General features: G+C 39.5%; 2 protein-coding genes across 3 annotated transcripts; one reads left to right on the top strand and one right to left on the bottom strand.

Annotated features, from left to right (window-relative positions):
* Positions 1-343: 343 nt before the first annotated feature.
* On the bottom strand, positions 344-7,148 carry dnajc7 (DnaJ (Hsp40) homolog, subfamily C, member 7; the record flags this gene model as incomplete). 2 transcript variants are annotated; one of them, XM_080043706.1, is made up of 14 exons in its annotated part: positions 344-1,700; positions 1,816-1,887; positions 2,038-2,190; positions 2,297-2,443; positions 2,548-2,621; positions 3,353-3,444; positions 3,820-3,984; positions 4,129-4,282; positions 4,739-4,857; positions 4,967-5,041; positions 5,334-5,447; positions 5,935-6,059; positions 6,177-6,265; positions 7,075-7,148. In XM_080043706.1, 14 exons carry the CDS (start codon positions 7,146-7,148, stop codon positions 1,663-1,665), a joined length of 1,491 nt encoding a protein of 496 aa, XP_079899832.1. In that variant the 3' UTR covers positions 344-1,662. The 2 variants fall into 2 exon arrangements, with proteins under 2 accessions (XP_079899832.1, XP_079899833.1); XM_080043707.1 differs by having other exon boundaries at positions 1,825-1,887.
* Positions 7,149-7,186: 38 nt separating this feature from the next.
* Positions 7,187-10,852, top strand: nkiras2 (NFKB inhibitor interacting Ras-like 2). Its single transcript, XM_080043710.1, has 4 exons — positions 7,187-7,248; positions 7,659-7,760; positions 8,433-8,674; positions 9,279-10,852. Exons 2-4 carry the CDS (start codon positions 7,667-7,669, stop codon positions 9,519-9,521), a joined length of 579 nt encoding a protein of 192 aa, XP_079899836.1. The 5' UTR covers positions 7,187-7,248; positions 7,659-7,666; the 3' UTR covers positions 9,522-10,852.
* Positions 10,853-15,465: the final 4,613 nt, after the last annotated feature.

Genomic DNA, 15,465 nt, shown 5'->3' with positions numbered 1-15,465 from the left:
TTTTTTTATTAGGCTACCATTTATTTATTTATAAGAAAATAATGATTCATTTAGGCTTTCAAACTAGTGAAAAGTGTTTTTTGTTTGTTTTTGCAGCTAAACACATGATTCTTTAAAAATTAGATGTTAACAATTAAGTTGCACCAAACGGATTCATAAAAACCTACTTCCATAGTCTAAGCATTATAAGACTTTTGAAAGATCAATTTAAGACATTTAAGGCATAAATTAATTCAATGCCTTTTAAGAAGACCTGCAGGAACCCTTACTTTAATTAATACTAATACTATGCCACTAAAAACACAAATACTAACAGCAATTTAAGGTAAACCGAAAGGTGGCCAACTTTATTGACATGGCTGGTACTTCTCAAAAGGTAAAGATAGGATGGTTTCACCATAAGGGCATAAAACAGTGAGAAAAGATGCAGACACTTTTCTTCATTAAGTGCACCAAGAGAACAACATTCATAAGGAAGTAACTGAAGATTACCAGGTTTTCCATCCTCACACATTGCATGACTCCCAGAGACAATAGCAAACACAAATCTAAATCACATTTGTTCAATTCTTGTGTCTATCTGTTGCATTGAGTAAAATTAGACAGCTTGCATCACAGTCAACGAAAACACAGCACATGATCTACTTCTGTGCAATACCTCAATCAGACCAACCAATACAATTATCTTCAATGAATTTGTCTCGATGGGTACTCATGTTCTGTGCCTTTAACATTTTTAGATTACAGAAAAGTGTCCTCATCTTACACTGATGGTTCTATAAGACAGCAAATTTACAATAAATATACATATAAAAAAAAAATGAAAAAAATATAATCACAAATTAACACCTTACATTCCAGTAAAATGTACAATGCAGCAATCTGTGAATAATGGCAACATCAAACATAAAAACCTTTGACAACAAGAGGGAGGAGGACTTTGCTGCTGCATAGCTGTCTCCACGGCCATCTTTAGAGTGTGCTTCAGCTGTACTGTGTGTAGATTTAGGCTCCAGCTGTTATGAATAAAAAAAAATAAAAAAAAATGCTTAAGTGTTCCTATTGACTTATGACGAGAAGGTAGTTTTCAGTGCGAATTGGAGCAGCCAAATGTCTGTCGGACAGATTCTCAAAAAAAAAGGGGGCGGAAGGGGGAGTCGGCTTGCTCAGTGATTTTCTCCCTCAGAAATCATTAAGCAAGTGATTAACTTGCATGCAGAGAAAAGCCCCTCAGCAGTAAGCTGGATAGAAGCTCAGTTGCATCTCAAGAGTTTCCCCAATATGTCACTTCCTGCATGGATTTCCTAAAAGCTCTGATACATACATAGCTGCACAATCTCTCCTTTCACAAAGGAAGAGAATATTTGGACCAGTTGCTAGCAATTACTGACTTTCAACTTTGTTTCATTCTAGTAGGAAGAAAACCAAATCCAAAAGCAGTAACAGGATCAACTCAGTCAGAGCTGTCTTGGTATCTATACGGGCTTTAAAACCATTTGCTGCATGTGGACATTGGGGTTGCATTCTTTCAGTCAATGGCATAGACAAGAATCTGACTTGCAATCAGCCAGTCATTAAATGTGTATGGTGGCTTCGGGGCGGGGGGTTGACATTGTTGAAAAGTCCTGATGTAGTAACTGTTTAGGTAGATGAATCCTTCCATTAACCAAACTGGAAGAAGAAATTTCCTGGTCCAGATGCTGAAATAAACAACAAACAAAAGTACAATTACTGATGTATTCTGTAAATGACTTTTTCATGACAGTAGAAAAAGTGTCATTTCTCATAGCTTTTAGTAAGAGATAGATGTGGTACCTTTATTACCTTCGTAACTAAAACCAGCGGGGCCACCGAAGAAGGTTTTGAAAATGTTGTTGGCATCGAAATCTGATGGGAGACAGAAAGGATAAACATCAACACAGAGAACTTTACAAAAAGGATCTCACCATATAAACACCAGCTGTTGTATAACAAAGCTGCGACATGACAGTAAGCCCTTGAGACCTCCCACACCGAGGCTTGCCCCCATGTGCTCACCTCCCATGTTCATTCCGTCGTCCTCCAGATCCTGACCGCTGTCATAGCGAGACTTCTTCTTTGCGTCTGAAAGCACGCTGAAAGCCTCGCCGACCTCCTTAAACTTCTTCTCCTCTTCCTTCTGCACTTCAGTACTAGCGCTGCTGTGACGATCTGAACGAGGGGAGAGAAACACAACAAAAACCGTAATGTTGGAAGAAGGACAAGTCAACCGTAAACAGTGCTTATAGAATAGAACATTTTCTGTTGAGTTAAGCACCTGGGTGGTGTAAAAGTGCCCGTTTGCGGTACGCTTTCTTGATCTCGTCTTCTGTGGCGTGCTTATCCACCCCCAGCACTTTGTAGTAATCTTTCCGTTTGCTTTTCTTCAACTCCAGCTGGGCATTTTTCAGGAAGTGCTTGTGTTCTACATAATAACAAAAGGACAGGACAGACAGGTTACATTTTTTTTAAGTCATTTTAAAGTTGAAATCTGTCAGCTCAGCCACAACACAGAAGCCCGAATCTCACCTTTTGTCTTCTCTGTCTGGTAAACCTTCTCGTAGTCTCGCACTGCCTCTTCATACTGCTCCGTGTCCATGTAGCTGCAGCAGAGAATGCACATGTCTGTCATTTACTTCTTTACCCAGTTTGTACAATAAAATACAAACGCAGTAATTACTAATGATACTGTCTTCTCTATAGAGACAGAGCGGAACGCGTCATAATCGGAGGCCACGCCCATCGTGGGGGAAAACAATACACAGCGCTCCATTCTCTTTATATTGAATGACATCTGTATTCTGCAAACAAACTTAATAAAAACTTAATACGACATGCGTTTCACAAATACAAGTTACTTTATTTAAAGCCACAACTCTTGTCTGTCTATACGAGCTGTTTTTGTGAAAAATTATTGAGTAATTTTCAATGTCGAGACAAAACTCTTAACTAATGTATGCTAATATTAGCCTTCTGCTGTAGGCTAACCCTCACGTATACTCCATCCTCGCCAGGTCGGATGGGAAAAAACACCTCAATATTGAAAATGACTCAATAATTTTTCACAAAAACAGCTCGTATAGACAGGCAAGAGTCGTGGCTTTAAAGAAAGTAACGTTTTTTTGTTAAATGGATGTTTGATTAAGTTTTAATTAAGCTTGTTTGGAGAAGACAGGTCTCCTTCAATACAAAGTGAATGGAACAGTGTTCAACGGTTTCCCCCACGATAGGCGTGGCCTATTTCATGCACTGTCTCTATGTCAAAATCTGAAAACCAAATATAACATGACTTACTGTCTCTGTTAACAATCAAGTCAGAAAAACCTGGACATACCATTGTGCTCTCCTTAAATAGGCCTTGATGTAGGTCTCATCCAGTTTAATGGCCCTTGTGCAGTCTTCAATGGCCTGTTCTAGTTTCTTCAGCTTTCAAGGAAAAAGGAAAACATGTGACCATGCGAGGCAGAGCTAGAGAGAGAAAAGTAGTGGCCTAGTTCTCTTAAAAAGGTACAACATGGCAAAGATACCAAAGATACTTTGTCCATTTCTTTCTTTCTTTCTTTCTTTCTTTCTTTCTTTCTTTCTTTCTTTCTTTCTTTCTTTCTTTCTTTCTTTCTTTCTTTCTTTCTTTCTTTCATTAACTAATATTCTGTCAAAAGCGCAAAAAAAGAATCTCATCTTGTATACTATAGGTAAAGCCCATTAGCCCAAAGTGGCTTTTAGCAAATAGCCACCAAGGATGCTCAAGCTAATTTTACTGCTGACCATCTGCATGATATCTCTCCTGTGCAATTTTCTCACCTTAGATCCAACAGTGGCCCGATTACAGTACAGCTTGGCATTCGTCTTGATGTTGTTGGGGTCTATTGTTAGTGCCTCAGAGTACAGCTCATAGGCTGCCTCAAAGTTGCCCTCCTTGAACGCCTTGTTCCCCTCCTCCTTTTTGGCTTTTAGGGCCTTGGCATCCTGGGAAGACAACACAAAGGACAACCTTAAAGTTACTCTGGGCTACGTTTACATCAATGTCAATTAGATTGAAAAGGGATAAGAGAACATCGCAATGTTTTAGGCCACTTTTATTACGGTATGAGGGTCATTTCATTTACTCACTCTGCATGCAAGCCGAGCCTTGTCATGGTCAGGAGCCATACGCAAGGCCTGGACAAAGAACTGGACAGCTTTCTCAATGCAGTCCTCATAGTACAGACAAAGACCACGTACGTACAGTGCATCTGCATTTGTGGCGTCCATTCGCAGAATGTCACTAAAACCAAACAAATAATTATTATCATGCTTAAAGAAAACACTTCATATAAAAAACACATAAACATACGGATTTTCTTGTGTTATCATCTTTAAAAGGTTTAGTTTTCATCTGAAAGCTGGAGAAAACTGTGCTTCCCTGCAGCGATGTGACAGTGTAAGAACTGAATAGCAAGTATGAAAACAGACATTTCCATAATGGAAGGAGAGCACCAACCAAAATACTAATTTTCAGCTTTACATTCTGAGAATGACCTCTCCGAAAACAGATCAAGCTCCACGCACTCCCTAGAGAAAATTCATTTACAAGGCAAATTGAAAAAGGTGGGGTTGATGTGCTATTTTGACTGTGCTATAAATGCAAATTCGAAATCAACCTTACATAGATCCATTCATACAGCCATATACCACCCTATGACTCTTTAGAAACATAAAACAAAAAGTTGTGTTGTCTTACCTGGCGACAGACTGAGCCTCAGGGTAGCGACCCAGCATGGCTAAGCACTCTGCCTTCAGTATCTTGAACCTGTGACAGGCTGGGGCAGACTCCAAGGCACGGTCCATGCAAAAAACAACCTATAGACAACAACAACAGTAAACTAGCAGTCTGCATCTGCATGACATTTTTGTAACTGGTGTGGTGACATAACCAAACAAATGCAGTGTAAGACTGTGTGTAGTCTACCATCCTGAAGTCTCTCTTCTCAAATCCAATCTCTGCCATTCTCTCATATTCAAGTATGGATTCTGCATTCTTCACCTGGCAAAGGAATTTGAGGTATTCAGTGAAAATGTTAAAAGCTTGTAGTACTCAATTAGTGCGTGGCAGGTAACACTGGCTTATTTCCTCTTCTGTGCCTGGGCAATTCAAGCAGCAGCACTTCTGTGAATAAAAAGCCTTTTTTTGGTATTAACTCAAGTTGATCCCCTCATCAATCGCTCATTATCAGAGTTGTTTACTTAATTTGCAATAGCTTGGCCAAAGATTATCAGAGTGGATAATCATGTTCCAAGATGTCAAATCATGCTATGTCAAACCGACGTCAGCTCACCTCCTGCACGGCTTGGCTGTTGTCTGGCTCCAGTTCCAGAACCTTCCGGAAACAGCGGCTGGCAGCCATTGCATTGCCGAGGGACAAGTGGCACTTGCCCTCTCGCTGATGGCCCTGTGGGTAAAAGATTTACAGTTCACAACACTGAATTCACAACATCCCTCAATTGAAACCCTGTGGCCCTGAAATCAGTTGAACTAAATTACTTTCCGTTATGTGACAAAGATTTGTATCCCTTCCGCAAAATCACAATGCTAGTATGAAGGAGCCACGACATATAAAATGGGTCATCCCTAATATACAATTTAGTAAACAAGTACACTCAAGCAGATACTGTGTAAGGCATTCTGTAGCTGTGTCAAAAATCCTTGGAAAATCTGGTTAGTGAATTGTTTCTACAACCAATGGGCATTAATGGCCCCAACAAACAACATGATATAGAATTAGATCAAGATTGTGGATAAAAACTAAATTTGACGTTGTTTGGTGCCTTTCTGGAAAAAATTAATCACAAGCTTGTAATGGAAGGCGTGGAAAATTAAAACCACCTTCCAAGATTTTTCCTCTGACAGAATGTGAGGGTTTGTTTCCCACAACCTGCCTTCATGAAGGAGTTGTCAAGTCGTACTGCTTGCTGGGAGTCTTCTAAAGCCTCTCTGTACCGACACAACATCATTAGCGTGGCTGCCCGGTTTCCATAGTAACTTGCATTCTTCGGACACATGTCTGTATAAAAAAATAAGTCATTGATATCCTATCAAGGTCAGGCAGAATTCAAAAAAAGTATTACCGAGCAAAACACAATATCAACAACATCCAGACAAATGATGTAGGGATAATTACCTATGGCCTTGGTGTAATAATTGAACGCCTCTGCGTAATCCTTCTTGATATAAAATGCATTGCCTTGCTCTTTGAAGGTCTCCGCATCTCTGTGTAAAAGTGGGAAGGACGAGAGCAGAGAAAAGGCTAATTAAGCAGAAACCCCTCAGATCAAGTAGTTTAGAAACTATTACTATGGTGGCCAAATAATGACTGGGTTTATTTGACATTACTGGAAACATAAAACATAACACTTAAAAAGTCTGATCAATCTCATGTATAATCATGTGTACAGGCTCTTTTCCAGTTATGTGAATGAACATTTATAATCATGTGTGCAGGGCCTTTTCCAGTTATGTAAATGACAGTGTGCATCAGAGAGCTGAGTGGCCGGAGTTGGCTAAACATAGAAGCAGAAGTGTCTACAACCAATCACACGCGAAGTTATTTTGTGAGACACGGAGCAGAGCCAGGAACATATGACACCATGCTGCCCTGGGCCGCTGTCAATACTTTTATGGGAAGCCTTTCATGTTTTACATCACGACCACACACACCGAGTGAATGGTATCATTAACTGGTTTGGCCAGCGAGCACCATACTCGGAATGTTGGAATAATTAGAAAGCAGGACTCTCGGCCCCGTTCAACTTTAACACATTGCACGCAACTGCAGTTTTTAATTTATCACAGTTTGCCTGACTACTAACCAGAAATGTATTACAAAGTACATGACAACGAGCTAAACCCTACATATGGCAAAATGTAGCTCGCCGAACAGTTCGCCGTAGCTCGCTACTTAGCTTTCACAGTGCGACGAGAAAATTAACATACGAAGGACTTCTGAGCACACATGTCAGTTTGAGGCTTTCTGAGAGAAGTGTTACAGCAGCTGACAACACTTTCTTAATTGGTCTTACCTTTCTAATTCTTCGTCGCTGAGCATGTCCATGTCAGGGTCCATGTTCACAGCATCACAGTTCTCCTCCGCCATTTTGCCGTTTCAGGGGAGGGGCGGGGTCTCACACTGCAGTAGTTACGTACATTGTAAACAGGAAGTAGTCCGTTCGGTAAGGAAAACTACTCACTTTTAGGTAAGAAATTACTCCCAACGCTAATGTATATACACCTACAGGTCGTCAATGTCAGCGTATATGATTTTAAAGACAAGAGTTGTAGACCGGATGGTCCGTTTCATACAACATTAGCTACTTGGTGTGTGATCTCGTGACTGTATTTCACTGAAAGCTAATGCTAAGCTATTTCTTACTTTCATAAACGTTAGCATACGCAGTTAGCTAACAATACTGTATATCAGTATGACAAGCGTACATTTGAAATATTTACTATTTATTGGTGCTAAGTCAGTAATTATCTATATCAGAATAAAGCTATTGTAACGTCATTAACGTTGTATACTGACCATATATTACACGGATATGCTTTACGTTGATAAAGTATTGAATTTAACACTTTCCATTTGTGTTTCTTCTCTGAAAACAAGATCGAGTCATGGGCAAAAGCTGCAAGGTGGTTGTATGTGGCCAGGCTGCAGTTGGTAAAACGGCTGTGTTGGAACAACTACTGTATGCCAATCATGTTGCAGGTATACCTATACAATAATACTGCTCTCCATGTTTCCCATTTATGAATCAAAATATAAATTATTGTTTGGCTTGGATGCACTGTTGTTTTTAAGTCTCATGATTAATCTCTGCCTCTGACTTTAATTACCTTCATGTTTTCCTTTAATAGTGATTAATTCTTCCTGAAAGATAAAGGTTTAGGTTATATAATTACACATTTATAAAATATGCTTATATATGATATATAATAAACAACATGTATTATTTAAAGTAGAGTCTAAGATCAGTAAATGGTCAACCTGCTCAAAAAGATAACTTTAAAAAACAAAACAAGAGAGCTGTTAACAACTTCATTCCATATGCATTTCTGTTTCGTTTTTATTTTTATTTTTTTGTTGTTGTTGCAAGTTTCAGAAATCCAGCTGAACTTACTATGCTAACAGCGGCTGATTAAATGACGGGGTCCGAATAGTATTGCACACTTTACAACATTCCTGTTTCTAAAATGTACTTGCAAATAATATTCAATGACACGGACAACAACATAGTGGCCCAAACAGATTTCTATTCACTCTCTCACAATCTCTAACTCCAGGCTAAGTCTCTCATGTGAAATGTTGAACAAATGTATTGCATGTTTTTTGTAGTGATTTGTGACCGTATGTGCCTGTGTCTTTGTCCCTCAACTGTAGGTTCAGAGCCCATGGAGACCCTGGAGGATATCTACATCGGCTCCATAGAAACGGACCGCGGCACACGGGAGCAGGTGCGTTTCTATGACACCCGCGGACTCCGGGACGGGATGGAGTTTCCTCGACATTACTACACTTTTGCCGACGGCTTTGTTCTCGTGTACAGCATTGACAGTAAAGAGTCTTTTAAACGGATGGAGGCCCTCAAGAAAGACATCGACCGCCACAGAGACAAGAAAGAGGTGAGGACGACTGAACCCCTTGTTTTGCACTTGGGAACGCTCACTTGGGGTTACTTTAAACCCAGGTACCAAGGTGAATTTAGAGGGGACCAATCAAGATAACCCAAAATCCTTTTTTTTTCCGTTATCGGTTATGTAATGGGTGAGGTATCTAAAGCATTTGATGAATTTATATTTTAATTTGGTTTTGTCCTCATTCTCTTTAAAGCCTGAGTCAGCAATTCTGGAGAACGCTTGTTGTCGAATTCACTTTTTGTTAAAATCAGTAAATCTCCTCACGGTCTACAATACCTGTACGTACTGTGCGTGCATTGAAAAAAAAACCCAGAGCCTATGCTTTGTATTAACACATTGCATTTTTTTTTCTGTGCACAAGAGTACGGACAGGTAGTGGATCGTGAGGAGTTATTCACTGATTTTGACAAAGTGATTTTGGCGTCCTCAAGAATCGCTGACTCCGCATTTAAGTCCCACAAGTCAACCTGCCATAGCTGCTGCCATTGCTAACATTGTAACTAATGTCACAAAGGGCACATATGTGAACTGGTTTAGAAAATGAGATTACACTGGTGTTGGGGCTAACTTGGCGATTCCTGAACCACAGGTGACCATTGTGGTGCTGGGTAACAAGCTGGACAGGCAGGATGACAGGAGAGTGGACTTCAACACGGTGCAGAACTGGGCCAAGAATGAGAAGGTGCGTCTGTGGGAGGTGTCGGTGGCGGACCGGCGCTCGCTGATAGAACCCTTCGTCTACCTGGCCAGCAAAATGACCCAGCCACAGAGCAAGTCCACCTTCCCTCTCAGTCGCAATAAGAACAAGGGCAGTGGTTCTACAGACAGCTGAATGGACCAGACACACTGGAGTCATGTTCAAGAGAGTGAGCAGAAAGGGAGAAGAGGGGATGTGAAAGGGAATTTAGTTTTTTTGCTAGATTTTGATATTATGAAAGTTTGAGGTGGTCGGAGTAAGTTTGGAGAATGTAGAGAAATGATGATTGTATGTATATTTATATACAGTGAGTACTGTTGGTTTTGGTGTGACATGTATATTTGATTATTTGGTGAAGTACTACTTAAAATTGAAGAATGCAAGCTTCTTTTGGTTTGTTTATCCCCATTTTATAAGTTGGATTATTGGCAAACTATTCACCCACATTATTTCCAAATATCGCTGTTTGCATCAGCAGCCATGTATTGGATCTACATAATGTAGTTATTGAACTGCTGACAATCTACAGTTTGATCTCAGTTTATACTTTATAAACAGTCCAGAGTTTGTTATATCAGAATCACAGCGCTCACTGTTTAGATAAAATAATGACCGAGCACACATGTACACTGGCTAATATTTTATTTACATGTGCACAACATGTATTCACAGACCGAATCAGAAATGGCAGCAGACGATCATTGTTACGTAATTATTGCGTCACACAAATGCTGAGTGTCACATGTTGTCAAAGATATTGATGATGCATAGCAACTGAGCTATTTGTTAATCTGGAGATTTGTTACGCTATGTATGTTATTATTTGAGTGAGTGGCTGACATTCCTAACAGGCTTAAGAAATTTAAATATGAGTTAAAACACGTTGAGACGAAAGGCTCTGCAGGCTCAGGTGCTACTTTTTTTCTGGTTGGAACAAATGGAAGACATGAAACACTAGGGGCCGGTTTCGCAGACATGGATTAAGCCTAGTTCTGGACTAAATTGTACTTTCAATGGACAATCTCCATTCAAAATTCCATTTAGTCCAGGACTAGGCTTAATCCATGTCTGTGAAACTGGCCCTATATTTAGTAACATGTTGTAGTATAAACAACACCATATAATCAGTAACTGCTGAAGTTGAAGCTGGTATGTTGTTTTTTACTAAAATGTCAAATAAAACCCTTAAGTACTCATTAGTCGACCAACTGTTTACTCAGGGTTCAACATGAGTCAAAATATGAGCAGCTTTTAATGTTGGATAAATTGAAAAGATGATTTTGCCTTGAATATTCATGTTATTCACCAATATTCACCAAAAGGTTTTATGTATGATATGAAGAAGGTTGCATGTATCATACATGCACCTTTTGGGCAAATATCAAGCTTTTATGAATTATGTTCACTTGATATTTGTTTGCATGTTTTGTAAACAAATTAAAATATTTTTTTCTGTGCCTAAGCAACATTTGTGGTTGTACTAAATACATCATACTTTGATTTCATCATGAAAATTATTGGGGATTTGAAATATCTTTCAGTTAAACTATATTGTAGTATGTTTCATGGCTAGTGGTTGTCTCTGATCTTCCTGTAAAACTATTTTTGATATTTTTTAAATTATAAGTTGTCTCTCAGTTTTGTTTTAAGTGAAATCCTTGAAATCCATTACAAAAAATAAATAATAATTGCATATGCACAATGCATGAAAAATAGGAACTGAAGAACTGATTAAAAAAATATGTATATCATTTACTTTATTACAATGTATATGTTGAACGTATTTACCGGAAGTAAAATTGTCATCATGTCTGCCTTGACTCCGGGGTGTTCGTCACTTAGGTCATTTTAACCACTCCAATAATAAGATTCAATTGCTGATGTCAAGGATGGCTTACTGATATTACTAGTAGGTCTACTAATCATTATGCCCTCTAGTGGCCACAATGAGTAACTGTAACACCACATGGGTGAAGTCACACACAATACCATACAATATTGGCTTCAATTCTATTTTGGTAATCCATACCCACAGTGCAATCATCACAAATAAGACATTATTTCATAGTAGATAATACTCTTATGTATTGTGAAGATATTTACAAATGCAAAGTAATGATGCCGTAGAAATCACCAGGCAATTACTCTACTGTAAAAGTCAGAGAAATGAACAGTATGGTATATTGCCTTACTGATGATGCAAATTGAGGGTAAAAATTCCACAGTGTCTTCATTTGGTCCTTTACGTCGCTTAAATTACATTTTTATTGACCAACAATACATCAACATGTCCCCCTGGATAATGTCAAAGGTGTCAGACTTTGTTCACCTTCCTCACTGAATGCACACAAACCATGAGCAATAACAAATATCACATTTTTGCACGGCTCAAAAATGCCTTCTGCTTGATTTATCCCAGATGGAATCACCCCTGTGCTTTCAGGCCAAAACCACTCGTGGGAAGCCATGCAGCGTGACAGCTAACATTTGACATCACTGATGGCTTAAGGGCAGCTGATATTTCCAGACCACCGCCAAAAAAATACAGGCCCCTGACAGCACACCGAGTCTGAAGGTGACATTGCCATTTACACTGTAGGCCTATGTGTTCCTCCTGTGTGTGGAATTGTTTTGTTTATCTGACGCCTCATGTTGGGGACTCTGTGGTGGAGAGAGGGTCAGAGTAGCAGCTTCCAGGGTTGAAGTCTATTTTTCTCTTTTTCTCTCTCTCTCTCTCTCTCGCTCTCTCACACACACACACACACACAAAGAAAAAAAGCAAGAAGGAACAAACTGTTATCTGTTTAACGGCTCCGCTGGGAGAGCTGGATGCTCGGCTGCAGCACAGTGTGTCATGCAACAGTAGATGAGTATTACTGGTAGCAACACATGGGCATCACCCTGTTGCCCTGTGACTGTGTGACTACCAAGTGTGAATTTCTCTTTCTTTTGTGCTCAGTGTAGTCTGAAGGGAGAAGCAGGTCCATAAATCACACAGGCAAAGAAGAGACACATCGATTCCTCGCTCTGGCACGCTAACAGATTTTTGTTTCTTTTTGTCTGTTCTGTAACACACAACATCTATTACGCCATTGTGTCAGTTTGTCCTGGGAGAGGGATCCCCTTTTTAGCTGCTTTTTATTCTGACGTTTCTTTCATTTTTACCCAGGGTAAATAAAGGGGTTTTGGGGAGTTTTTAATCATCCAATTCCAAGGGTGTTCTTATGCTGTACACATTGTTAAGCCCCCTGAGGCCATTTGTTTTATAATATTGGGGTGTATAAAAAATGAACATGATCCGTCAGTGTGTTTGGTGTTGTGAATCATTCTGTTTTGTATGCAGATCAATACAGACTCTGAGCCCTTACACAGAAAGACTTTCAAAGAAGAACGCATTAAATGAGAAGTTTCTCTCTGGTTGTTAGGACTCAGGGACAGAAAATGAACACCACCGTGTGATGCTCGTAGTCTCAAAGTGTTATAATCCAATAGCCAAACCATTTTGAAAGGAAGTGCAGAACATCAGCGCGGTGGCTCCACTCCAGTCATTACAAAAAGAACATGATTGAAATGAGATGGTGCATGATAGCACCCTCTAGGCAAAGGTGAATGTAAAATCATTTTCACAAATGTTCCACTTGAGGTTTTCTCATTATCTTGCATTAACCTCTCCGTTCAAGATGAACGTGTGAAGCTAGAAGATCATTCCCTCTGCCTAAACATCTCTGACCTTGTCTGACTAGAATTGTTTCCTCAAGCTGGTTAATATACTATATATATACTATATATATATATATATATATATAAATATATATATATATATATATATATATATATATATATATATATAGTATATATATATATATATATATATATAGTATATATATATGTGTATATATATATATATATATATATATATATAGTATATATATAGTATATTAACCAGCTTGAGGAAACAATTCTAGTTGCTATATATATATATATATATATATAGCAACAAACTATGATTGGACACAATATGTTCAAAAAAGTCTAGTTGAGAATTAACCATAGTCCAATATGTCAGCAGATGATTTTAATTCAACTGTAGCTACTTTTTATTTTCAGTGAAACCAATATGTTTTAAAATAATATCAAGTCATTTCTTGTTACCTGGTACAGGAAGTAAATACATTTCATATTCACTACAGCATCTTACCCTGGTAATTACTTAACCTGTAAGTATCATTATTGTCTATTATAAAAAATGTAGGTTAACTATTTTTGTTCATAATACAAATAAAAAGGTTAATACTTACCTGATAATAAATTCATTTGTGTACCCCCAAACACGGCTAAGAAATATGATACTGAATATAATTACTTTGGATTTCCTTGAATAACCCCACATTTAAAACATTAAAAAATTTGACTGTAAAAAGAAGCGCTGCCATTCTATCTACCAATGCAAATTCATTGTTTTCGAAAATGTACTTGAGGGGGGCGCCTTTAGCTCAGTTGGTAAAGCGTCCCCCTCCCGGGCCGGGCCCAGCAGCAGACCCGGGTTCGATTCCCACCTGCGGTCATTCTCTGCATGTCACTCCCCTCTCTGCCCCATTTCACCTCTGTCTCTCTGCACTATCAATAAAGCATAAAAATGCCCAAAAAATATCTTTAAAAAAAAAGAAAATGTACTTGGCAGTAAACCTTATTCTGTTACTCATGATAACTATGTGGCATCACAAAAAAATTATAATTTCAATGAAAGACATTCACCTTCTGTCTCCTCCTCTCAGTTTCACACACACACACACACACACACACACACACACACACACACACACACACACACACACACACACACACACACACACACACACACACACACACACACACACACACACACACACACACACACACACACACACACACACACACACACACACACACTCACACACACACAGCAGGAGATAAGGGTGTCACTCTCCCCTCACTGCACTGGAGTGATAAGACAGTGGATCAATAAAGCGGACACACCATGTCAGTGTCACAGCTCAACAAGGTCACTGTAACCTTCTGCCATATCACTGGCTTTAGTACAAGTGCTGCGGATCCATAGGCTTTCCTTTGATTGTCACCACGGGAGTCGCTGGGCGCTTGATGTTGTGCTTATCTACTGTTTCCACAAAGGATGGGCTGGCGTGATGGACCGAGGGGCGTACAGAGGACAACATCAATAAATAATCCAAGGGGCTCTCGTTCAAACATACAAGAAGAACTGGAAAATTAACACAGAGTACAAACATGAGTATGCTGTGAGCTATATAAAAGCACAGTCACAGTTTATCACACACTTTAAACGCTCCTCCGTTTGGTTTCACAGTGTTGAAGGTGGCTTTATGGTTCGACACGGCAGAGATTTGCTATGCTCCATCACGTTGGCAAACCCACAGTAGACCTTGAGTGTCTGCTGTTCCACAAACCAGGAGAATTCATTGCTAACTACCAAATATTTTCTGAAGTAGCTAGAGCACAATCCAGAGCCACCCTGGAATGGCCATCTGTGTAGTGAATCATCTGTCTTCAAAACCACCTCAGCCACTCAGGTATGTTATTCTTGAGTTTAGTTAAGTTATCTTTATTAGTCCATTAACACAAGGCACATCGACATTCATCTTTTCGCATATCCCCTCTCAAGTTAGCACACTTCGGAGGGGGTCAGAGCGCAGGGTCAGCCATGGACAGCGTCCCTGTAGCAGTTTGAGGTTAAGTGCCTTGCTCAAGGACACAATGGTAGGTGGGCACCGTACATGTAATACCAGCCACCACTAGTATTACAAGTAACACCCTCCTGTCCGGTGCCGGGGATCGAACCAGTAACCTCATGGTTACTGCCTGGTCAGCCCCTCTTCCCCTATTCTATCACTTCTAGGTGTGCAACAGACGCATCAGAGCTCTGACGCAGGAGCTTTAACTTGTTTTTTATTTGCTTTCCCAATTGTTTGTGTGCTAAACACATGTCCTGCTGTCACAAGTGGTTTCCAAAATGGCTGGAGAAGGATCAGCTGTGGGTTGCCATGTGAATAGATGATGTTGGGGT

The sequence above is a fragment of the Ammodytes marinus genome (genome assembly GCF_949987685.1).
Source record: "Ammodytes marinus genome assembly, chromosome: 16".
NCBI classification, from domain to species: domain Eukaryota; kingdom Metazoa; phylum Chordata; class Actinopteri; order Uranoscopiformes; family Ammodytidae; genus Ammodytes; species Ammodytes marinus.
The sequence above is the reverse complement of the archived record's forward strand: the minus strand, read 5'-3'. Positions and strand labels throughout refer to the sequence as shown.